The 22,308-nt window shown below is 48.9% G+C and overlaps 11 protein-coding genes across 11 annotated transcripts; 5 read left to right on the top strand and 6 right to left on the bottom strand.

The window, feature by feature from the left end:
• Positions 1 to 459: 459 nt before the first annotated feature.
• On the bottom strand, positions 460 to 2,947 carry HD556DRAFT_1537139 (heterokaryon incompatibility protein-domain-containing protein; the record flags this gene model as incomplete). The annotated part of the gene is made up of 5 exons (XM_041309648.1): positions 2,801 to 2,947; positions 2,608 to 2,744; positions 2,486 to 2,547; positions 936 to 2,400; positions 460 to 696 (listed from the first exon to the last, which is right to left on the bottom strand). Exons 2-5 carry the CDS (start codon positions 2,728 to 2,730, stop codon positions 460 to 462), a joined length of 1,887 nt encoding a protein of 628 aa, XP_041158574.1. The 5' UTR covers positions 2,731 to 2,744; positions 2,801 to 2,947.
• On the bottom strand, positions 2,948 to 3,663 carry HD556DRAFT_1382937 (uncharacterized protein). The gene is made up of 3 exons (XM_041303293.1): positions 3,547 to 3,663; positions 3,355 to 3,485; positions 2,948 to 3,305 (listed from the first exon to the last, which is right to left on the bottom strand). Exons 1-3 carry the CDS (start codon positions 3,595 to 3,597, stop codon positions 3,161 to 3,163), a joined length of 327 nt encoding a protein of 108 aa, XP_041158573.1. The 5' UTR covers positions 3,598 to 3,663; the 3' UTR covers positions 2,948 to 3,160.
• Positions 3,664 to 4,073: 410 nt separating this feature from the next.
• Positions 4,074 to 5,300, top strand: HD556DRAFT_622588 (uncharacterized protein). Its single transcript, XM_041311114.1, has 5 exons — positions 4,074 to 4,119; positions 4,180 to 4,420; positions 4,483 to 4,917; positions 4,968 to 5,038; positions 5,090 to 5,300. The coding sequence occupies exons 2-5, from the start codon at positions 4,228 to 4,230 to the stop codon at positions 5,099 to 5,101; spliced, it is 711 nt and encodes a 236-aa protein (XP_041158572.1). The 5' UTR covers positions 4,074 to 4,119; positions 4,180 to 4,227; the 3' UTR covers positions 5,102 to 5,300.
• Positions 5,301 to 5,411: 111 nt separating this feature from the next.
• Positions 5,412 to 6,684, top strand: HD556DRAFT_622215 (uncharacterized protein). Its single transcript, XM_041311113.1, has 5 exons — positions 5,412 to 5,655; positions 5,705 to 5,912; positions 5,976 to 6,190; positions 6,236 to 6,337; positions 6,403 to 6,684. The coding sequence occupies exons 1-5, from the start codon at positions 5,586 to 5,588 to the stop codon at positions 6,480 to 6,482; spliced, it is 675 nt and encodes a 224-aa protein (XP_041158571.1). The 5' UTR covers positions 5,412 to 5,585; the 3' UTR covers positions 6,483 to 6,684.
• A 38-nt stretch (positions 6,685 to 6,722) lies between these two features.
• Positions 6,723 to 7,434, top strand: HD556DRAFT_622864 (uncharacterized protein). The gene is made up of 2 exons (XM_041311115.1): positions 6,723 to 7,285; positions 7,412 to 7,434. Exon 1 carries the CDS (start codon positions 6,886 to 6,888, stop codon positions 7,180 to 7,182), a length of 297 nt encoding a protein of 98 aa, XP_041158570.1. The 5' UTR covers positions 6,723 to 6,885; the 3' UTR covers positions 7,183 to 7,285; positions 7,412 to 7,434.
• On the bottom strand, positions 7,265 to 10,547 carry HD556DRAFT_621688 (Sodium/hydrogen exchanger family-domain-containing protein). The gene is made up of 9 exons (XM_041311112.1): positions 10,299 to 10,547; positions 10,187 to 10,243; positions 10,097 to 10,129; positions 10,000 to 10,048; positions 9,742 to 9,944; positions 9,400 to 9,691; positions 8,862 to 9,350; positions 8,237 to 8,802; positions 7,265 to 8,184 (listed from the first exon to the last, which is right to left on the bottom strand). Exons 1-9 carry the CDS (start codon positions 10,311 to 10,313, stop codon positions 7,348 to 7,350), a joined length of 2,541 nt encoding a protein of 846 aa, XP_041158569.1. The 5' UTR covers positions 10,314 to 10,547; the 3' UTR covers positions 7,265 to 7,347.
• A 1,525-nt stretch (positions 10,548 to 12,072) lies between these two features.
• Positions 12,073 to 14,210, bottom strand: HD556DRAFT_1484714 (uncharacterized protein; the record flags this gene model as incomplete). The annotated part of the gene is made up of 4 exons (XM_041308695.1): positions 12,073 to 12,785; positions 12,837 to 13,556; positions 13,613 to 14,056; positions 14,121 to 14,210. The coding sequence occupies 4 exons, from the start codon at positions 14,208 to 14,210 to the stop codon at positions 12,336 to 12,338; spliced, it is 1,704 nt and encodes a 567-aa protein (XP_041158568.1). The 3' UTR covers positions 12,073 to 12,335.
• Positions 14,211 to 14,357: 147 nt separating this feature from the next.
• On the top strand, positions 14,358 to 16,878 carry HD556DRAFT_1382891 (class II aaRS and biotin synthetase). Its single transcript, XM_041303292.1, has 5 exons — positions 14,358 to 15,514; positions 15,571 to 15,728; positions 15,786 to 16,052; positions 16,105 to 16,306; positions 16,373 to 16,878. The coding sequence occupies exons 1-5, from the start codon at positions 14,406 to 14,408 to the stop codon at positions 16,551 to 16,553; spliced, it is 1,917 nt and encodes a 638-aa protein (XP_041158567.1). The 5' UTR covers positions 14,358 to 14,405; the 3' UTR covers positions 16,554 to 16,878.
• A 488-nt stretch (positions 16,879 to 17,366) lies between these two features.
• On the bottom strand, positions 17,367 to 19,287 carry HD556DRAFT_621098 (Alpha/Beta hydrolase protein). The gene is made up of 3 exons (XM_041311111.1): positions 18,603 to 19,287; positions 18,237 to 18,541; positions 17,367 to 18,177 (listed from the first exon to the last, which is right to left on the bottom strand). The coding sequence occupies exons 1-3, from the start codon at positions 18,817 to 18,819 to the stop codon at positions 17,605 to 17,607; spliced, it is 1,095 nt and encodes a 364-aa protein (XP_041158566.1). The 5' UTR covers positions 18,820 to 19,287; the 3' UTR covers positions 17,367 to 17,604.
• On the top strand, positions 19,043 to 20,756 carry HD556DRAFT_1382883 (TATA box binding protein associated factor-domain-containing protein). Its single transcript, XM_041303291.1, has 5 exons — positions 19,043 to 19,137; positions 19,192 to 19,287; positions 19,338 to 20,063; positions 20,114 to 20,455; positions 20,506 to 20,756. Exons 1-5 carry the CDS (start codon positions 19,069 to 19,071, stop codon positions 20,686 to 20,688), a joined length of 1,416 nt encoding a protein of 471 aa, XP_041158565.1. The 5' UTR covers positions 19,043 to 19,068; the 3' UTR covers positions 20,689 to 20,756.
• On the bottom strand, positions 20,757 to 22,065 carry HD556DRAFT_1528206 (mitochondrial carrier domain-containing protein; the record flags this gene model as incomplete). Its single annotated transcript, XM_041309374.1, has 6 exons — positions 20,757 to 21,138; positions 21,186 to 21,371; positions 21,436 to 21,597; positions 21,653 to 21,756; positions 21,810 to 21,966; positions 22,024 to 22,065. 6 exons carry the CDS (start codon positions 22,063 to 22,065, stop codon positions 20,962 to 20,964), a joined length of 828 nt encoding a protein of 275 aa, XP_041158564.1. The 3' UTR covers positions 20,757 to 20,961.
• Between the last annotated feature and the right edge of the window lie 243 nt (positions 22,066 to 22,308).

The raw sequence follows: 22,308 nt of genomic DNA, 5'->3' as shown, positions 1-22,308 counted from the left end.
ATCGAGGCGATGCATGTTGTTGTATTTTCATCTTCGGGCGACAGAATTGCACTAAGTGAGCACAACCGTACGATCTTTCTGGAACATGAAGACTGGCGAACACTTGTTGTCTACCCCATCCCAAACCTGGGAACACATGTGACATCATTGGTGTGGTTATCGAATGGCACTAGACTCTATTGTGTCTCAGGCAACTCTGCAAGTGTGTCTGACGGCACCTCATGCACCCTATTCCATCGCTTCCAGCACGACAACTACCTGTATTCCATTGCATTTTCACAAGGATGTTCTGGCATGCGTGTGCAACACCGGCGTTATGGGACACGTCCCGAGTCCCCGTTATTGTCTTGCCTCAATGTCAGTACTCTCAATGTAACTACCTGTATTGAGTTGCTCATAGGTTTATCATAGGCTAATGCTAGGAGAGGTGATGGGATTATTGAGGATGGGCACCAAGATTTATACAATAACTTGTTCCGGGTAAAACTCATTGCAAACTTCAAAGGGTACTGGTGCAGTAGGGAGTGCCAGGGGTCCTGGCTGGTAGCGGATAGAGGAAAGATATGTTTGGCGAGCTGGCGTCATTCCAAGCAGAGGCGGGGACTCTCCCGTAGCGTTAGGGCCGTAGCTTCCCGCTATATAGACTTGGCCTTGGTTCCCCTTGCAGTCCTTCCCGTTACACTGGTTGGTCTTACCCTTAGCGAGATCACTATCAACTTAATTAAGCTTGGCTCCACACTTTTCCTGCAGTCAACCAGGTTCTGAGCTCCATGACTTGCAAATCATACATAGTAGGTGGGTACGCAGTAGTTATATATGTAGTGAGTACATGCCTTTGATAAATATTGCTATACGCTCGTGACAGAGATGGTCACAGAATATCCGCCGACGTCGTCAGAACAGTATTTACCCCCCTTCCTGATTTTCACACCTACCCTTCCCATACTCAGCTCCTGAGTAAACCAGTCCAAACTTTTCCATCGAACATTACCTCTTTCTCCTTCGTGGAAAGACGCGTGAACGCTGTCAGGCGTCTCACTGTCCGTAGCCGTGACAATGTACGACCAGACGTGATAATTATGCATACCGAGTGGTACTGCGAAACTCTCGCCGGTTATTTGATGGCGATAGAGCAGTGTGCTAAATATTCCACTGTGGGTCAAGCTCAGGACGAGCCTATTCTCCTCCTGCTGCTGCCACCACTCAGCCGGCGTATAGCCAACCAAAGAAAATCCGTTTTCCACCACCCCGTCGGTTTTAACGAAGAAATGATATTTTTTAGGGATAGGGTCGCGCTTGGAATCGATTATCATGAATAGCGATGGGTCATCTTCTTGGACGTAAAGTTCTTGAAAGGTGAATTTGGATGGTACCGGTACCTCTGCTTCGTATAAATAGCTGGGGTGTAACCTCAGAAACTGTTCCGTCTCGCCTTCGTTTGGATAAAGGTATAAGCCGATTGGACGAGAGTGTGGTGCTCCTCGACGGCAGCAGCTCAAGGCCGCCTGATAATAGTTTTCCACACGCATAACAGGCATGTGGATATTCAACCCGCGATTCGTCACGGAATACTGATGTCTGATGGATGGGGTGGTGCTTGAAAAAATACTTTTGAATGAATCTGGAGGAATCCTAACGATGTCGCGGGACTCCGCAAAATCATCCGGGGAGGAAGCAAGTAGACCACTTCTATCTCCTCGGCGAGATGATTTCCAAGCGAAAATGCTTTGATCGTTGGAGTTCTTCATGATTTCGATCTGAAGTCTGGCGAATGCGTTCTCCCCCTCTCCGTATATCGTAGGCATGTATACCCCAAACAAACCAAGCAGCGAATATGCCCGATCCTCTACCCTCGTCGTCTGCCTTCCTGAAGCCCAGCACATCCTTGTTGCTACACTGATCTCTTCCTGGTAGTTCGTAAGTAGGACACCGCGGACAATCCCCGTGATATCTTCGATCCACTCAGTGAGGCTAGATTTGCTTCCTATCTCCTCCCAATCGCGCGAAAAGAATATGAGATTGTTGGGGGCCACGAGCTCCTGGAGAGTCCACCCTCTTGTGAACCATTGGCTTTTGAAAAACTCGTCTTTCAAATTGTCACATCTGGACACGTCATCCAGATATGCGTAGCAGATCTGGGCTTTCTTGTACCACATGAACATCGAGTTGATTGCTTCGGAAAGTTCAGAGCTGCTGCTCTTATTGATGCAACAAGTGTCTATCCAGACATAGCGATACCCATCTTCGTCAGCCTGGATACAACAGCCTTCAATCTTGGAATAGCCTGGCATATTACGGGCGTGAGGCTGGTCGATGTCGGAGAACTGTACCTCGCCATCGCGCCATCGATGCGAGAGTATTGCATATTGTGGGATCTGACCAAAAAACTCTTCGAGTTTTCTGGTCTCGGTGTTCAATAACCGCATGTTATCTCATCGATAACGTGAGATAGATAAAAAAATAAAGCAGCCAAGGGACTACTTACTTGTCTCCGACGTAAAATGAAGAATTAGAAATCAGGTCAGGGTCATATGAGATATGAACCTGCTGAGGTGATGGCTGAACATCAACCATCGACGCGCGCTGGAGAAAGACTCGCTCACCCACCTCAATTAGACTCGGAGTGACACAGGAAGTAACTAGCTGGGGGTGCCGCCACGTTGAAACCGACTTTTTATCGATGATGAGCAAGTGGAGTTGAGGGGAGGCATCGACCATATCCGAGTACATAGTGCACCATCGTCCTGAATTGGCAAGTAAACTCCATCAACTGCGTAATCGATATGGATCAGAAGCATACCGGATATGTAGGGTCTTCGGAACCAGGTGGTTGCTAATAGAACCCAGATAGAATATTCGGGTCCTGCGAAACTCGCAATCTTGTGATTTGAAATACTCGATAATCGTTATCAACCTCGCCCGGGCCCTGTTACGAAACATCACGACCTAAAATAAAACCAGATATGCAGCCCACTTCATCTATGAGCGTCCATCATTCTTTGAGCCTAGTGAGGCAAGGGCCCTTACAGGAAGAGCAGTGTCCTTGGAGTGCGTAAATCGATCGATTAGCCACTAGTCAGGTGAACAGCATGTCTGTACTTTTGCATTCAGATAGTCACCGGAAACAGCCTCAGTATTGGGGTAGTTGAGGCAAAATCACTCACACCCTCGACTGTCTGATCCAATGCCATCGGGAACTGTAAATCGAGAGTCCAGGGTTTGAAAGAACCGCTTGGCTGATAATGACACTCTGGTTAGAGCGTTCTCGCTTCGGAGAATGAGATAAACGAACCGTGGATCTGGCTGTGAGCCTGTCACTGAAGTATCATCAGCAAAATGCTAAATTTATCACAGCTACTACCACGGTCAAATCGTGCAGGGGAAGAGCGCTGGTGTTGCGTCACGGTGGTACTCACCACGCAATGACAATGGCTCGAGCACGAGACCGCTGCGATCACTAGACTGACGCTGTGCAGCAGGCTGCAGTGAGTGTCCACTGTGAATCATATCAATTCCTCCGCTGACAGATTTTAATCACACTGGCAGATGAATCAAACGATATAACATTCCCGAATGAACCAATCCAGAGTTCTCCATTGAACGTCACCTCCTGCTCTTAGTATCCGAGTCAATGGGTCATCGTAGGACGTGGATACTGTTAGACCAGTAACCGTAGCAATGCACGATCAGACGTGTACGGATACCAAACGACACCGCAAAACCCTCCCGTGTTCCACCACCCCGTTAGTTTTGAAGAAAACATGGATGCGAGGCACAAAAAAGTTGTGCTTGAGATCTTGTGACATTGGGTCATGCAGATATTGTTCCGTCTCACTGTCGTCCAGTTTGGTGAAGATTGATAGCAAGAAGGCTCCGAGTCAGTCACGGCGCAATAATTGCTTCCAGTGGGTTTGATAGGTATGTGAATAACTCCGCAATTCATTCCCGAACGCCGGAGTCTGAAGATCTGGCGGACTAGCAGGACGTGAAAAAAGCTTACGTGGTCGATTGCAAATGTCATTCGGAATGGGATATGCCTCATGGAATGCCGACACAACTAACACTCGGTAAGCTTGAGTTATCAGCGAAAAATGCCTTTTTGTCTTAGCCGCAACATAGGTGCGTTCATGCTATCATAGTTGCTGGAATATAACGATTGCGCTAATCTGGTGCACATAGGATTTTTTCCAGGCTCTAAAAGAACGTACTCCTCATGAAGTCTGTAGTATGTACAAAGTCGAGGATCGTGCTGGAGGACGCGCGAATACACACACGTCAACAGCACTAACCTTCATCGTCATCGCTGCATCATCGTTTTATCGTATATATATAAAGCCCCATCGACCTACTGTCTTTTATCTTCTTAACCACAACAGACAACCAATAATGTCTTATGATCAAGGAAACAAAGGTTCACGTCGTACGTCGTTCAAAACCGTTTATAAATCCTAGACAAACTTGACATCTTTATTATCCTGATAGGAGACTTCAACGACGACTCAAACTATGACCCCCCTATCAATGATCAGCGCACTGTCCCTGGGGGAGACTCCGCCCTTTCAGGGTCATACGGAGGCAGTGGGACCGGCCAAGCTGGTGGATATGAAGGCCACGCCGGTCGACAAGGTCAGCAGGGCTTAGATCAAGGCGACGAATACTGCGACACAGACCCCGGAATGGCTGGTAATCGCAGCGGCCAGGGCATTCAGGATGTGAATGTCCCTAGAGCTGGCCAACCTGGTGGCGGATACGACAGTGCCCAGGACCAGAGCATCAGCGGCGATGGCCGTAGCCGTGGGTATGAACGCGACGCTGATGAGTATGATGACTCTGGCATTGGCAGTGGTCAAGCTGCTGGTGCTGGTACCGGTCGTGGTCCAAAGAGCAAGTTGTCTTCCATGGGCTCCAAATTTACGGGTTGGTCTTTATTTACCTGGCTTCGCAATTATATTCATATTCGTACATAGGCGAAGCGGAAAAGATGGCTGGCAAACTTTCGAATGACCCCTCACTCCAGGCCAAGGGCGAGCAGCGCAAGGTATGTCCTGATGTATAATTGCACAGAATGTGTTGCTTCATGTTTTTGTAGACCGGCTTTTGAGTTACTCCAGATGGCATTGTACCTGTATTTGTATCATAAGCGTGCTTGATGAGTTCTAGGAAAGTTATTGTATCACACCGTAACAAAATGTCACATGTCCTTTTCTGTGTTTTCTCCAGCGCATTCCTGGATTGTGTTTATCGATTGTTTTTGTAGCCTATGAGGTGACAGGAGTGTACTCCCTGTTCCCTGCTTGGAGTTGTTATATATTGTGAGTAGCCAGATCTTCTGAGTAGTATGCCGCGTCACAGGCGCGGCAGGACCGTACCTGGCCACTAAGGTTTACTTATTGGGAAGCCCAGGTGGAGTAGACGGGAAGGCGGGTTAGCATGGTCGAGAATTTTGGCAACACAGACCTGGCCCTTGAGGCCTGAGGCCTGAAGAACATACCTTCTAGTTGTCCCCTATAACTCTCAAGATACTATCAGCCACCAATTATCCATCATACACATCATGTGGTCCTGGGACACGCTGCCAAATTCGCATGCCCAACGCAAGTTCATCGAACTTATACTGGAATGTATCCAAACTAGGACCCGCTCTCGGAGATTCCAGTGCGTGTTATCAGCGGCCCACATCGCCTTTCATGCTGATGTTTAGCAGGTTGGGTCATACGGAAGTATCGACAAAGCCACGGGCAATTTGATCATCCAAGGTTCTATATATCAGATGATTTCAAGCATCATCTTCTCGATGCAGGTATCAACATTGAGTCTGGCGAGCACCTTCCCGAAGAATGTCCAGAGGAGTCTGAATTCATAACTTGGTCTGAAAATGTGAAAAAAATCAAATTGAATGTCGATTCTCAAACGTGAGTTGCCAGGTTCTTAGCTTTCGATCATCTCCTAATATCTCATTCCATTGGTTCTACCAGAGGTATTCCTGAGATTGCCACAGCTGCAATCAAAGGGACATGGCAAGTTAAGAAAGGCACCACTGGCGCTGTCCTGCTCATGAATAAGCCTCGCATGAAACGCATTACTTCAGACGTCCTGGGGAAGCTCGCGACACTCCGGCTCTTTCAATCCACGTGCCTCGTTACCAAAGCCGTCTATTGCCCTGCCTTCTCCATGTACCTTTCAGATACAAGTGAGTGCGTTATCTTATCAGAAACAAATACACTCATATGGGAAGGCGGTGAAAGTTTCTCTACTCCCCTTTATATGAACTTTTGCATGCGAGGCGCCCTCGTCATAGGCGAGCGACACCATCCCCAGTACGCACAGGTGAAATGTTGTGAGTCCACTCATTACTGCTATGATGGATATGTTGACTAATCGAGGAGCGTGCAAGATGGCTAGTCACTCCCGTCCCGTGGGTGCCTCTTGGTGAGGATGGCACAGAGGTGCCGATATACATCCGGAGTAAGGAACGAATGTAGTGTTTGGGGTAATCAGAAGAACTTGTATCATATTGTAATTTTAGGTCGTAAGTACACTCGACAAGCAAAGACCGCATTGTAAAATTTACATTACAAGTTACAACACATGTAAGCTGATGGAATATCACATCGTCATCTTCAATATTGTACTAATGAACGGCATCTCTGGGACTTCGTGCGTGCACGAACGAGTTGCAGCATCCGCCAGAGGATCTCCACTACCCAGTATTGGTTACCCTAAACCCATCTGCAGATCCAGACGTCACTAAAACTGCTACACGGTTCGCTTACGACCACTCCATCCTCGACACCAAGGTGCGTTTCGTTACGTCTTCATGCCCATTGCCCATACATCAGCATACGCGCATCCCCCTATTTGCAGACGATCATCGCTCAAAAGGCAATGCCGAACATTAAGGGCCACAGCGGTGTCCTGTCCGCAGAAGCGTGGCTTAGGTACGGATTTCATGAGAACAGGTTTACGTCCGGTTTAGGCGCCGTCGTAGAGCGTATCGACGGCGTTCAGCTTCCATTCGAGATAGCTGGCGCTGATCGCGAACCTCGTGTTGTCTCTCTTGTTCCGTTCTTTGGGTTCTTGAAAGTCACTGGTATACGTGCTGTAGTTGACACAGCTTTGACATTAGTTCTCCTTATCAAGTTTATCGTACAGTCGTGTCAAAAGCTCCGTCATATACAATAGCAATTTAGAGTCGATATATCTATACATGATGTTCAAGCCATTAATGCTACATTGACGACAAGTTATGAGAGTGCATGTGGTGTAATGCGAAAGTGATATCCGAGTAATTTCGACGCCATGGCTAGACAATATTAAGAACGCACCAGACGAGATATATACAATATGTTAATCTTCAGACGCGCGCCTTATGTGAGCGGGTCCGAACGTGACCTTCCCTCTCGACTCCGAGTCATCAGTGGTAAACGGTTCGATAAAACTGCCCTGGGGCGTCTGGTCAAGCGTCATTCTAGGAGTAGTGGTACCACTCCGGCGCTCTTCATCGACGAACCGGACCGACCGAGTAGGCGAGACATCACGTGAGTTATGTTCGCTGGTCTTCAGAGACTCCAACCGTCGGTGCTGGATGGAGCGACGGTAAGTGTGCCCTGATCCCTGGCGGTGAGGTGCATGGCTTCTCCCACGTTGGTCCTCATCCTCAGACGGTGCGATCTCACCCGGCTCAGCCGTAAAGGCGAACGGTGGGTCCTGCTCCAGAAGCTGCCTGGCATGGCTCGAGAACGTTCCGCCATCTCCCGTTGATTGTCTGCGTCGATGGCTCCTCGTACTTCTGGCAGCCGCAAGATGGGTTCCGCTCTTCGTTTTCCATGATCTTGGACGCTTCCTATGATCCCCAGACAACCACGCAGTTCCATTGCCATCTCCGCTTTTGTCTGATGCCCATCCTTCTTCGTCTTCGTCACCTTCAGCACGTGCCCCACTGTTTTCATCACTTGAGCCAGCAGCTGTAAAAACTTCTTGGGCTTTTGATTCTAATGCATGTATATCATGCTTAACATTTTCTTCGACATGTTCAGCTGCCCGATGTATATCTTCAGGCGCATGATGTAACTTGCGAAGATACGCGCGACCTGCTTGTAAGGCGCCACTTTCTCCTACAGAAAACCGGGAGTGCACGACTCGTTCAGAGGGCTTGAATGCGTTATAAATGACTTCCACGTCAACCTGGAAACGATGTCAACGTAACCATCAGCATTGGCAATCAACCCACGCTTACCTCTTCACCAGGACCACCACGTCGTTCAATAATTTTATGCGGGCCCTCCCTCCACTCCGCAGTCGTCTCCTTTCCGTCAGGTGGCACTTCCTCCTTCATCTCTTCCACATCATTTTCAGGCACAGCTTCCGCACGCGTCTCTGAACTGCTAGCCTCGCCAATTTCTTCTATCTCATCAGGTGACAGCGGCGATGTAGTGACCGTGCTTGCGCGCTTGCTCTCCATTGCAGACTTCTCCTCTTCCGTCAGTCCGCCCTCACCACGCTCAAGGCCAGTAGGGTCACGGTTAATGATGACATCTTCCGCACGCGTGACGTGCCGCGTATGTGTTGCCCAGTCGGGTACGTTGGATGTGGCATGGCGGGACCACGTACGAGATCCAACTGAATGCACGCGGCGGCCTAGGAGTGAGAATGGGATGGACAGGCCATGAATGGCGACGCTGCAGAGTACCATGAATGCAACGATGGGTTGAATGGTAAGTGCTAAAACTTCAGCCTGGTTGGCTGGAGGGTTGCTAGGTTTGGGCAGCTGCTGGGCTGCTAATGTGGAAATGTATATAGCGCCTAGGATGGTAACACACGTCATATCAGTATGCTGGAGGGATATCAGATACACTACGTACCAATGCCTATGGGCCCGAAATGACCACTGAAAATGGCTTCCCGGAAAGTCTTTACGTCGGGTATGAACCTGTAGAGCCCAATCATAACTGGCAACCTTTTTAACATCAACACTAAAATGGCAATAACAACGAGCCTCCACACGCTGAGTGAAAGGGTCTCGTTGCTGAAACTATCAAACGGCATCCAGGCGCCGACATAAACGAAGGCAGCGACATTGAATAATAAGTCGATGACGGAACTAAACACCGATTCCTCTGTCTGGCGGTTGAAGAAACCGTCCCAAGCGAATGCCGTTCCGCAAGAGAATGCTGCCAGGAGATCATCAGAACCTAGCATAGTCATGATACCGATGGTGAGCAAAGCCAAGGATATGTACTGCGCAACGTAGGACTGTCGATCGACGAAATCGTTACGTTGGCAGAATTTCATAAGGTGTCGGAAGCCCCATCCTATCAAGGCGCCCACCACCACACCTAGGATGACTTGATCTGTTATAACGGAATCAGCTGAGGAACCGTCGCTAAATTTTCATCTTACAAAGCCAGAGAAGAAGGAACCAATCTTCAACTGCACGACCAGTACTGGAGTCCAGTATTAGATACAATGCGATATACAGGAATGGATACGCTGCTCCATCGTTGCAACCGCTTTCTGCTGCAAGGAGATGGCGAAGATGAGCAGGGACGTGCTTATCGGCATATTTGCCACCAACAACTGCAGCAGCCAGGATTGGGTCAGTTGGGGTCAAGCATGCAGCGACAGCAAGGCTTGATAGGAATGTGAGGTCAGGTATTAATGCATAAATCAAGCCTGCCGACACAAACCAACCCTGGTGATGGTTAGAGAATGGGTCAAAGGCGTGTTCAGGACGTCACCCACCCATGTCATGACAGGAAATAGAAGGTATAATAGACTTTTCCAGTGACGCTTCATATAAGCTTTTGGAAGCTCGACTCCGATTGCGAAGACTCCGATTGCGAGGACAACGCGAGTGAACTCGAGTGTGATTTCATTCACGGTATCCTCGGTAGTAGTGTCACTGCCCCAACTGCGAGGATCAAATATGCCGGCACCATATGGACCTAAAAATAAGAATGTTAAGGCAACGTGATTAGAAGTATGATCCGGCGAGCTCACCGATAATGACGCCGAAAAGAAAAGCCCAGCATGCCTCGCCGATGTAAAGCTACACACAATGAGTATGGAGGTTAATATTGTGATAAAACTACATTACCTTTTCTCGAATGAACAAAGAGAACATGCCAAACTGCAACGAATGTCATAATGAGATGCTGCAAAAGTAGACAGAGCGTGCTGTACTTACCACGACGACGAAACCTCCGAGACATGCATAGGCAATATGCGGTATGGTTAATGCAAGCTGTGAAGATCGATGAGCGCTGCAGCTGCAATTGGGTGCGGGAACAGTGGCTTACCGGCCGGAATAGCATGACGTGCGGCACCGAAGAATGTTCAACCGAGAAGCTGGATAACGCGTGCAGCTGGGTAGTGATTGTGCCCACTGGGGTTCATAAAAGGACGTGGTAGGTCGGTCACGGGTCGTTAAGATACAAGAAGATAGAGGACTGTGAAATGCGGAAAGTCGGGGTATTAGTAGTAATACACCGAACGGTCTTTAATCCGGGTTATGTCAGCCTCGCCAAGCAAGAGTTGACCAAGATGCGACCTGTCTGGTCCTGTCATGAAAACCATCCCACCCTTTATAGTAGGGACGCTCGGCGCGGGACCTGGTGGCAGGTGTCGGATGTCGCGAGAACGCATGTTCAACGTTGACGTCCCTATTTAATTTTCGGCTCAGCAACGGCTCAGGTCACCACCCCTCGACCCTTCAAGCTTCATCCGTTGTCAGTTGATCATGATATCGACTATCCCACCAATCAGCTTGATACAGATTAGCCATGGCACATTTGACTATAACAATCATTGGGGTTACGCGGGAGCACCGGCTTCCTGCACCCACGGGACTTGGTGGGTCAAATTTTTCTCTCATGGAAGATCCAGGAATGGGAACTCATCTCCACTTCACCCTACGTATATTTCGGGTAACATCGTTGCACGCTCGACATCTCTCGTCAGTCATGACCTCACTGACATTCTCCTGTCAACGGCTATCACTCGTGGTAGTGTGCAGCAAGTTCGGATCTCCACTGCAGAGGGACCATGCCTCCGACAGGCCAGTTGCACCCTATCGTGTTCACCACAGGATGCCACGAACTCTCCTCATAATTGGCAGGTGCAGATAAGCTCTATACCTTCAAGATCTGCAGACTATTTCAAGTTAGCAGCTATCTTTGATCGTAATGGATATATTTCGGTTTCTCGGAGGTCGCCGTAGGTCCCTGCACAAGTACACCCCCATCGCCAAGCATACTCAGTAAGCGTGATCTGTGTTCCCTAACTCAGTACCCAGGGACTATCTTACTCACTCACCCTGATATTCACTTATCCGCACTAGGCTAAATTTTCCGCTTCGTCGTGAGGCTGTTGGGGGATTCGCCTTGGCCCCACTTGGTTTTTTACATAAAGCGCTCTATGCGTGTTACTTCGGTGTGTTATCCGGATAATTACCGGCGACCGTCTCAACGTGACTGACTGCATATAATCTGGTATGGAGCTGCTTATGAATATGGGGTTCATTTTGAAGACGCCGCACGGCAAGTAGCGGGAGGCTTATCATTGACTTATCAGCTGAATGCTTTTCATCATATCATGGCGCTTACCACCAAGTGCTCCCGCTCCAATCCTACTATCACCGTACAGTATCAACCCAGTAAGTTCCATTTAGACTCCCTGCGGCTTATACACATCATTTGTTTGCACATCATTGAGAAAGGGGTAAACCCTACTGCGGCATCGTTCCGCGCATTCACGTGAAGTGTGATCAATATTGCCATCGGATTTCTGCTACTGGCGTCTTATATTCGTATACACCATAGCGAGAACTGCCCGCTCTCTTCCAGGATTCTCTGTTACACCGTTCCTCATGTCCTAAGTGAATTTCGAATGGGAATACGCCATTGGGTGGAGGTCATATTGAAATCAGTCCTTGAGGTCTGAAATCTGGACCTGAATCGTTCACGCACTACGGTCGAGAGCAGAGTTCAAGAGACAGGAGGCATCCGCAGAGACGTAACGAAGCCAACATGCCTTCTGATCCATCATGTTCGTCTGCAGACCTGGCTCTGTGAGTTGCGGCGAGTTAAGAATCTACAGTTCTGCGAGTGCAAAGAGTGTGACAAATACCACTCCACCGGGTGCATGTTGTTGCGATGGCGTTGGTTAATAAGTTCATGAAGAAGACCATCGAGGTGTTAGATTTGATCATGGGTTTGGGGAACAGCTTGTACCATGACGCCAAAGTTAAGAAAGTTTAACGACCCAAGATCAAGCACATCCTCAAGCCCAATGAAATGAGACATTGCAGTCCTCCTTGAAGATCAAAGGAAGACGTATCATTTTTTCAGATTTCGGTTTGACATACTCTTCTCGCTTCGGATCCTGCTCTGTTTACGAGGCGTGATAGCGGCCTTCTTGACAGCGCCCGTCTTTCTTGCTCGTTCTCTATCCTTCTCCTTGCCACGTACAGGCACACCCTGCTTCGCAAGCGCCATTCTCGCTTTCTTCTTCGCCACCCTCCGCGCCAGCCGGTTGGCGTCCGCTGCTTTAATCTGCTTCCGCTCCTCTTTGGAGAGGGTCGATAATTTTTCACCTAGAGAAGGATCGCCTTTTGGTACGGCGATGGGTGGAGCTGCACCCGCACTGTGATTAGTGCTTGGAGTCTTCGAAGTGTCAGTCGTGGAGCCCTTCGGGAGTATTTTGCATCGTTGAACACGTAGTTTGCGCTTTGCAAATTTGAGTTTCGACTCTTCCATCGCAAGAGTTTCGTCCACACAAACACGATCCTGGAAATGAACCTTCAGAATGTTACCCACATGTGATAATCAAACACTGACCGTAAATTGCACATATGCGAAGCCCTTCCCAAGCTGGGTCTCCTTATCCCGCACAATTCTCACTCGTGAAACCCAATGCTTGGGTGCATCTGAAGCCTGACTGGGGGGGCCGCGTTCGGCAGTGATAAGGCTTTCGAAGAATACCCGCAGATCTTCCTCTTTGCTCGCAAAGTCAAGGTTACCCACGAAAATCGACGATTTCGGGTCTCCCGCAAAAGTGCCTAAAAGGGAACTCTGCTTCCCAACGCTATCCGCTGGTCTACCCAAAGAATCTACACGGATCGTGCGGTCCATGAAAACAGTCCCGTTGCACTTTTCGACAGCTAGACGAGCTGCCTCGTGTGGGTCCATGACTGGTGGAAGGGGAGGCAAATTCGAAGGCCGCTCTTTCGCAGGAGAGGGGTATGCGAAAACGACGTATGCATTAACCGAATCGGCGCTAGGGTGAAGTTCACGGTTGATAAATGCAACTTTTTTTTTCTGACTTGGAGTGAGAAACTGCTTCTTGTCGTTTTTTGGCTCGTCCGCTGTGGGATTAGTTTTACGCCACGATGACGCTCGATCTCGGTCATGCTGCCGTGTGCCAGTCTGTTCTTTCCCGTCGTCATCAGGAAGTTTACTGGTAGGGTTCTGAAATGCAACGGAGCGGAATCTTGTAGATTCAATTTTTGCGGTAGGAACGAGCGACAGAATGTGCCTGTGGAGTTGTTTTTGTAAAGGCTGTCACATATTCAGCATGTGTTCATGCGATTATTAGCCAGTATTCAACGACTCACTCGCTTCTGAGCGACCTCGGATGAGAGGTTACCCACGAAGATCGTGCGCAAGTTGCGCTGCTCCTCGGACTCATCTGGCGGAGCGAATTTCTCCTTGCGCGTGGACGTGCGTCGACTGGACTTCGCACCGTCACTCAGCAGCGACTCATGTACAAGCGTAGATGGCCCACTTTCCTCCTCGGAGTCGGAATTGTCGGCAGGTTCAGCCCCTCGGTGTTCTGCGCTACTGCTCTCCACGGCTGGAGTCGCCTTTAATTTTTCTTCAGCTTCTAATTTTCTCTTGTCGATCTTTTCTTTCTTGTTCTCCTGCAGCTTAACGCGTTTTGGAGGAGGGGACTCGTGTTGTTGCGACTCTTTGCGTGTGGACTTGTGCTTTTTCAAACCATGCCTCTGCTCTCCTTCCGATTTACGCTTCTTGTCATTGGATGCTGTAGTATCTTGGACCTTACGAGGCGATATAATTCAATGTGGACCACCGCAAAAAAGCATGAAAGTCAGCATGACGCACCTGAGTGTGAAAGAGGGCATCTAATTCCGTATCAATAACTTTTTGGTTGCTTGTAGTTTTCCCTCCGAGCAGAAATGATGAGAGACTCATGATTGAGCACCGAGTGAAGGAAGGTACTAAGTAGAACGGTATCGATTGGGCGTCGACACAAGTGTTGGAGGTCCTGGTCGAGTGGCTGGAGTCCTGCTTTGGTTTATTCCCGCACTTGCAGTTGCCGGAAATAGGTTGAGTTTTGCTGCTATACTCTCCGTCTCTGAGATCTGAGCTCCCCTATCAAATAATTAAATGAACGTGCTAGTGTATCCCAGCACACACCCAGCCGCTTCCTCTCTCGTTGAAACGCTTGCTTCAATACTGACACCGCACTATTTACCACAGCTGCTAACACCATCTCAACTCTCCGTACAAGAATATCCATGGCACACCTCTTGTGCCCTCCTCTTACTCCTCTCCCCTCCTACAGATCATGCGGCTGTCCGCAAATACATCGAGTCGGGAGGCAGGATATTAGCATTTGGCGTTGGCGTCACAAAAGGCACTCTATTTGGTCCGAGTCATGACTTTGGATCGCTATCCGCGGGTCTTGGTCTGGGCATGGTAAAGGACACGACTATACTCAGAGTCGCTGATGGAAACGCATCCTTCTACATCTCCTTCTCAACTGCTTCCGGAACAAATGCGAATGTACTGATCAACGACACCGTGTTATCTGTATCCAGACTACCCATGTGTCCTTTGGACCTCGAAGCACGCATCCTCGGTCGTTATGTTGAGGGGAATGCGCCTGCTGGTATCTTATCTCAAAGCGGGCTTGCCGCGATGTGGAATTGCACCCCACCCCTTCCCGATATCCTGCTGTCACAATCGCTATCTGCACTTGGTCTGCACTTCTCTTCGCAGAGAGCTGATTCCAGTCTTGAGCCTCACATTCTACCTCAGTTTCTTCTTGCTCGTCCAGATTCAGGGCAGGTACAGTATCGCGTCGTAGAGGCACTGCTCGATCATTTAAATTTTCGGTCAGCCGTCGGCGATGAATCACAACCCAAGTGGGAGCCTTTTGTGTTCGAAGATACCAACGACAATTTTCACTTTCACTTCCCATCCATCCATCCCGAGGCCAGAAACACCGATCACCCCATACTCGAACTCGTTCCACCAAATTTTTTCTCAAACCCGAAAGTCAAGCACGTACTCGTACCTTCAAGACCCCTAACTATCGAGGATGAACGAATATACACCCCACAATTCTCACCCTCTGCCTTCTTCCGCGCCATAGACGAGTTTCGCTCTGGAATGAAAGATACCAGCCAAGGCACTAACCAAGATTCCTGGCGCATCGGCGAAGCACTCATGTACGGCGAAGTAGTCTCCAGCACACAAACAATGTTTGACAAGTGCGTCTCGCCCAATCATGTCCATCGTGCCGACTGCTGAAACCCTCTCTGAGCAGAAACCCATCTTTCCTCCGTGTACTCCCCTCTCCCATCGTCTCTCTCGCCACAGTACAATTGGCAGGACGCGGCAGAGGTGGTAACGCGTGGCTCTCACCTGCAGGGTGCTTGCAGATGTCGCTCAAGATTCGAATCGGGCTCAAAGGGTCTTCATCAGGTAAGACTAACGACTTTTTATTCAATTGTCTGATATCTGAAAATTGATATTGCGTAGTACCAGGCCCAACAATCGTCCCCTCCAACCTCGTATTCATCCAATACCTGTACGCACTAGCAATCATCGACGCATGCCACGTCCTCGACCCCGGCTCCGAATGGGCCCATAAAGTCCGTCTGAAGTGGCCTAATGATATTTATGGCCTCTTCCCATCTTCCCAACACAGCCCTGTATCAAATTCAAAGTCAACACCGGAACCACGGAAAATCGGCGGGGTATTGATAAACACTAGTTTTGGCGGTGGCGTGGCAGATGTAGTAATCGGTATGGTACTTCCCTCTTTTGGCTCAGTGATATGAAAGCTCACTGTCAACAGGGAGCGGCCTCAACGTCTTAAACGCACCACCTATCGCCTCACTCGCCCAACTCGTATCTACACCTACCCCAGGGCTCTCTGTAGAACGTGTAGCAGCGGCAGTTCTCACCTCCTTTGAGCGCATGTGGAATTCTTTTTTGCAGAATCAGGAACAGGGTTTTCATCCGTTCATGGATGAATACCTCCGATCATGGTTACATTCGTACGTCTCTGTTGTGCTTTGCTTTACGTCAAGTTTACCTATCGTACTTACTCGTGGTTCCCACAGGGACCAGCTCGTCACACTAACGAACCGGACCCCACACCAAAGTGTCCGCATTGTCGGAATTACTCCCGACCACGGGCTGTTACGTACTGTGCCGATGGGCGGTGGAGAGTTCATTGATTTACAGCCTGATGGGAATAGCTTTGATATGATGAAGGGGTTGATATCGACAAAGAAGAGGTAGGAAGGAACGTCAAATAATGAGCATACAGAACTGCTCTAGAATCGTCAATCAATTGTATTCCAATGTAGCATGAATAGGACATCATGTTACACTGGCATACAAATGTCGGCTAACTCATTCACACACTTTGTAGTCAGATCAATCCCAGCAGCTCGCATCGTCCTTGCACAAGAACCCAAGCAACATGCTCGGATTGGTCCACACTGAGCAGAATATCTAGCGCCTGGTCGCAGTCGAACGTCCGCAGCTCACAAGCGGAAAACTGTGTCACGTAGCTCTGTTACTGGGCGAAACTCGCTGGACCCTGGTGTTCTCATGGGTCTAGCGGCTGGCCCTGACCGGTCTGACTCTCCTAACCAAATGGGTGCCTTTGTCCAGTATAGCAGGTGCGAGCAGGAAGAGCCTGTCATGTTGAAGGATGCGCTGAATTGATGTTACAGCAGTAAGGGCAACAGTATGACGTGAATTGAATGTGTATCTCCAAGCGCCCTTCATGACAGGTGTCATTGCACAGCACGTACTCTTCCATATCTTTCTATCGGCTAGAGTTACCTCCATAAGTTCAGGCTTGGCCATATCTCGTGCAGGACTCCCGTCCCGTCGAGTCCCGACTCAACCGCCTGCTTGTGGACCAACGACTGTCATTTCATTCCTCCCCCAACACGGTGTCTTCTTATCCAATCTGTATGCGTTCACATTATCATACTGGTTCGTTCGGTTGAGCTCTGTTTGCAAAATTGTGCTTGCAGCCTCATTTACCGTCGAAAATCAAAATCAAAGCGTTGAGCCGAACACGACTTGATACCACACACCTTCGATGTTGCAACTTGCTACAGCTAGCCTTCGTATCAATACTTGAAATATCTTGATCACGCAGATGAGTCCTGGTATTGTGTACCATGCGTCCGGATAAATTTAGCGAGCACATTTGAGGAAACCTTTCAAATGGTGTACTTGGTACTGTGTCGTGTCCGTTATCTATCTAACCGCCAAGACCAACAGTCAGCACTAGTCAGTCGGTCTGAATCATCCATCAAATTAGGTACTGCTTCTAAGTTAGGTGGAGATAAAGAAACTGAACGATATCATCGAATGATCTTTCATTTTCTAGCTTTGCGCCTGGTTGATAATCGAACGAATGTTCTCGACCTGGTAGTTCTTCCAATACGACTTCTACGCCAGCTTTCAAGAGCAAGGAATGTAAATTACGAGACTCCCGCAGGAGAACAGCAGTGTCGTTGGTTCCATGGATGAGATATGTTGCCGGCCAATCCGATGTGACGTTGAACTGAGGGAAGATAATCTTGTGATCAGAAATGAGTGCCTCGTCGAAGGGATCCTCAGTATGGATAGCCTTGCGTAATGCAACACTAAGACTTGGTTCATGCTGGCCTGTAATATAATCCAAGGCGACCCCGAGTTGCAGGTATAAGCGTGAGATTAGCATTCGCGGGTTCGCAGGATATCCCGGGATGTGATATGACTGTGGATGGTATACGAGTGGTGAGTCTGAAGTGCTTTGGAGATGGTTGAACGGATGTATATATTCAGAGAACTGTGCGGGATCTAGCATTTCTCTCCCCCGGAGGAAAGATTGCGTCTTTGGAGTGAGATATTGGTCTGTCTGAAGTATGTAGTATTAGTACGATCAAAGACTTTCGGAGGCGAAAAGACGGGGCGTACCAGAAAATCACCTCCCATACCATATAAACTGAGAACTACCTTCGGTTTCGGGACTGCATAAATAGCGCATAGATACGCACAGAACCCGCCCGCACTAGTTCCAGCCACACCGATCGACGTGGGATCGATGCGGAAACGTGAACCAGAGCCAAGATCAGCCAGCTCCTGATCGAGCTGAACATTTAAATCTCCCGCGACAAAAGCGATGGCGTCCTTCACATCAGCGAGCACATCGTATCCAGTCCCTGGAGGAATAAGACGATGATCTGCACTGATGAATATGATACCGCGTGCGAGCAACCGGCCTTGGTGATTGCATTAGGTCAATGTGTCCAGCATGAGGGAAAGGCGGCGGCTGAAACTGACTTTTCAGCCAAGTAGGGAACCAGCTCCGTTTATTTCCTACGGTGAGACCCCCTCCGTGGAAGTAGACGACTGCTGGACGATACTGAATCACCTGTTGGGAAAATTGTTGGTCGACATCGTCTGGTGGAAGATAGACGTCGAGCAGGACACGGATCCCGTCGACCTCTTTATAACTAAAGGTCAAAGGGCTGTTAACGTTGCATTGGTTTTCTGGCATCGCTGATTTTGGTCGAGTGCTGAGAAAATGGGTTATGCAGACTCGAGGTGCACGTAACACAGCGGAGCAGTTGTTGCAAGTGAGGGGAAGCTAATACAAGTAGTGATAGAACGTCATATGCACATCTATATTATACAGACTCTTGGCGGGTGTGTGCACAAAAGCTGAGCGGGTGACATAGAAGGCTTGAGGTGCACGTGACTCAACAATGTTCGGTCCTGGAGGAGCGGCATAAGATTCAACATCACGATGAGTAAACCGAAAGCGAAAGCTGCTCAAACACATCAAACGGGGATATACAAGTCAGACTCGGTCAGAGTATGCATTACGATAGTGTCAGTTTATACGACGAAATGAAGCCGACATTTGCAGGACGTTGCCGAGTCGCTAGGCATCGCCAACTTATCCGAAACAGTAGCATCCTCACTCGCTAGTGATGTCGAGTATCGCATCCATCAGGTCATAGAGGTATGTGATTTACGTCTAAATCCACTTGTCAGAAGCTAAGGAAATATCAGGAAGCTTCGCGATTCATGCGCCATGCTCGACGAACCACAATCACGACTTCAGACATTGACCAGGCTCTTCGAGTTCTGAATATCGAACCTCTTTATGGTCACAATCCACACAATCCCCCTGTGTTCAGACGGGCTCTTCCATTTCCGAACGCGGCTAATGTAGGCCCTGTCTACTTCGTGGAGGACGAAGAGATCGATTTTGACCGCGTGCTTCGAGAGGAGAAAATCACACTGCCAAAAGGTGTCAGTTGGACTGCTCACTGGCTTGCAGTTGAAGGTGTCCAGCCTCTTATTCCTGAAAATCCGCCGGCAATACCGAAGGACGTCGATCAAGAAATTACAAAGTCACCACCCCAAGCAAACGGCGCATTCCCATTGACCCCACCGTCAGAAAGCCGATCTACTGTCAAGAAGCAACAACAGCAACAGCAGCAGCTAGTCAAACAAGTGCTATCACGAGAATTGCAGCTGTATTATACGCGGCTTACGGCGTCATTATTACCACCTACTGCTGACTCTACCAAGCGGACAGCGGCCCTTGCGAGTTTGCGCAATGATGCTGGATTACAAGCGCTCTTGCCTTACCTTATTCGCTGGGTTGGAGAGGGTGTCGTGACTGCCCTAAAGGAGGGCGCTCAAACTGAAGCGGATGGTCGATCGTTAGAGGTTTTATTGGATGTCGTTAGCGCTATTCTCGAGAACAATACGCTATTCATCGAGCCTTATGTGAGTGATAAATAAAACCCGACACTGTTCAGTAAATTGATATTGTACAGCTCCACCAATTATTACCGGCTATCCTTTCGACTCTTCTTCATTCCACGCTTCCACCATCTCATACCACCCACTTGCGCACGTCCGCTGCTCAGACGCTATCCCGTTTGCTTACCCAACACTCTACGACTTATCCATCCCTTTCACCACGGATTATGAAAACACTCCTCGTTGCTCTCATTTCAGCAGACAAATCCAAGGGAACGCGGGAAGGTGCCATCCGCGGCCTGGTGGGGATTGGAAAGGAGGCGGTAAGGAAGGGACTCGTGGAGGGTGGCGGAGTAAAAGTTGTGGGAAGTGAATGCACGCCAGGGGAAACTGGCCCTCTCGTCGATTCCGTTATGGTCAGTATTCCTTTTATTCTGCGTGATCACACATGTTGAGTATCCAACAGACCGCTTTGAACGTTCTGCATCCCGCATCGGATATGCCTGAGTCATTGGATGCAACGGACGATGGAGATACTGTGACTATAGCGCAGTTGCAGGATGTTTTAGGCAATTTCTTCGCTGAGAAGCTTCATGGCGATAAAGGTTGGGCATTAGGTATTTTGGGTAGCATAAAACAGCAAAGTTGATCAGTCTATCGTTGTTGATCTTGCTGACTGTAAAAAAATGACATGTTGAAGAATTGACGAATAGGCATAATTAATCAGTTTTTTTTGAATCCATTTTATGTCCATTGGAGCAATCTACCATATATTGGACAATACCATCTAGTCTAATGGACACCTGTGCCCTGCATCGCATCACTAAAATCGCAAATGCCCCAGTGTAGGGCGTACCCGCACCGGTCCACCGTTCCTACCGGCCGTTTTAGATGCGCATTTTAATTGTAGGTTTGCTCTTGCTTAGGCGCTCATAAAACCATGAACGGCCCATTCATAGACGCCGAGGAAGACAGCTCCTCCTGCGGATATCCACATCGTTCTCGGCACTATACCTGCAAAAAGAGCCTTTGCGCCCTCTTGCACGTAAATCTGCTGAAGCCGCATAGGAAGAGTTGGCACTTGCTGCTTCGAAGGGTCCTGGATACGCCGTAAATATGTCATCAAGATTCATAGCAGAGACCTACTCTAAGGTCAAGCATCACGCGTGTTTTAAGGACGTCAAGCGGTGTTGTCAGTGCTGCTGCAGTCCCCCCGGCTATGCTCCCACAAACAGCAGCCTCGTGTGCATATAGGGGTTTTCGGTCCAGATATATTGATAGTCGAGATTTGAGAAACTCATATAGCGGGAATTGGAGTGATGTAAAGGGTATCTTGGAAGTACAAGTACTAAATCAGTTGAACATTCATACAGGGTGTGAGAATCCATTCGTTTACCTCGCGCATGATAGTAGTCCAAAAACCACGATAGAATCCTGGAATGCCCTCATGGTGCATGACAAGCGTTGCAGCTTTAAACGAAGATGCCGAAGCACCATACGTCGATGTTTGCATCCTGGTTTTGATGACTTCTGTAGGAACGCGTATCAAACACGCAGCCTGACCGGGAAAAGATTCATTTGCGGAAGATAAATTTTGCAAGTCAAGGACTTGCCACTTCTCCCATAGACGCGGATAGCATATGGTTCACAGGCGCAAGTTGGTCGTGGAGAGGAATCGAGCGCTTCATGGCTTCATATGTAGAGAAGAATGCAGCAGCTGTAATCTCCGCGTCAGAACGACCATGGCCAGACAACCTACTCCATGCATACCTCCTGGGGCGCTTCCAACAACCACACTACCCACACCTTTGTAGATCCCGCGAAAGCCGCCAGCCTTGATGAATCCCTGCGCGGACTGCAGACGGGTCTTGACGGTGTCTATCGGGAAGAACAGTATGTCGACCGCTGTTCCTGCCAATCCGCCGGCCTATGAGGGATGTCACGTCGGCACAGATATTTTCATCTTGCAAGGAACTTTGCGCACAGCGAGAGACTGGAAGAACGTCGGTTTCCGTTCTGTTACCATGATCGCGGTCCACTCCGAAACCCTTTCGCCAAAGCTTTCAACATTTTTGTGTGACTACCCAAAAATTACGTAATTATAGCGTTCTGACTAGACAATTTCTAGTCCACTAATCTACCATTATCTGACATGGATCATGCACTAGAAAGGCCGCGACCTCAGCCTGCGACATCAACTTTGGATCCAGCTGAAGAAGAATCTTCGGGGGATGAAGATGGAGGCCTGGATTGGACAAAGCTACCGTGA

Source organism: Suillus plorans (genome assembly GCF_016647745.1).
Source record: "Suillus plorans strain S12 chromosome Unknown HD556scaffold_40, whole genome shotgun sequence".
Taxonomy (NCBI): domain Eukaryota; kingdom Fungi; phylum Basidiomycota; class Agaricomycetes; order Boletales; family Suillaceae; genus Suillus; species Suillus plorans.
The sequence above is the reverse complement of the archived record's forward strand: the minus strand, read 5'-3'. Positions and strand labels throughout refer to the sequence as shown.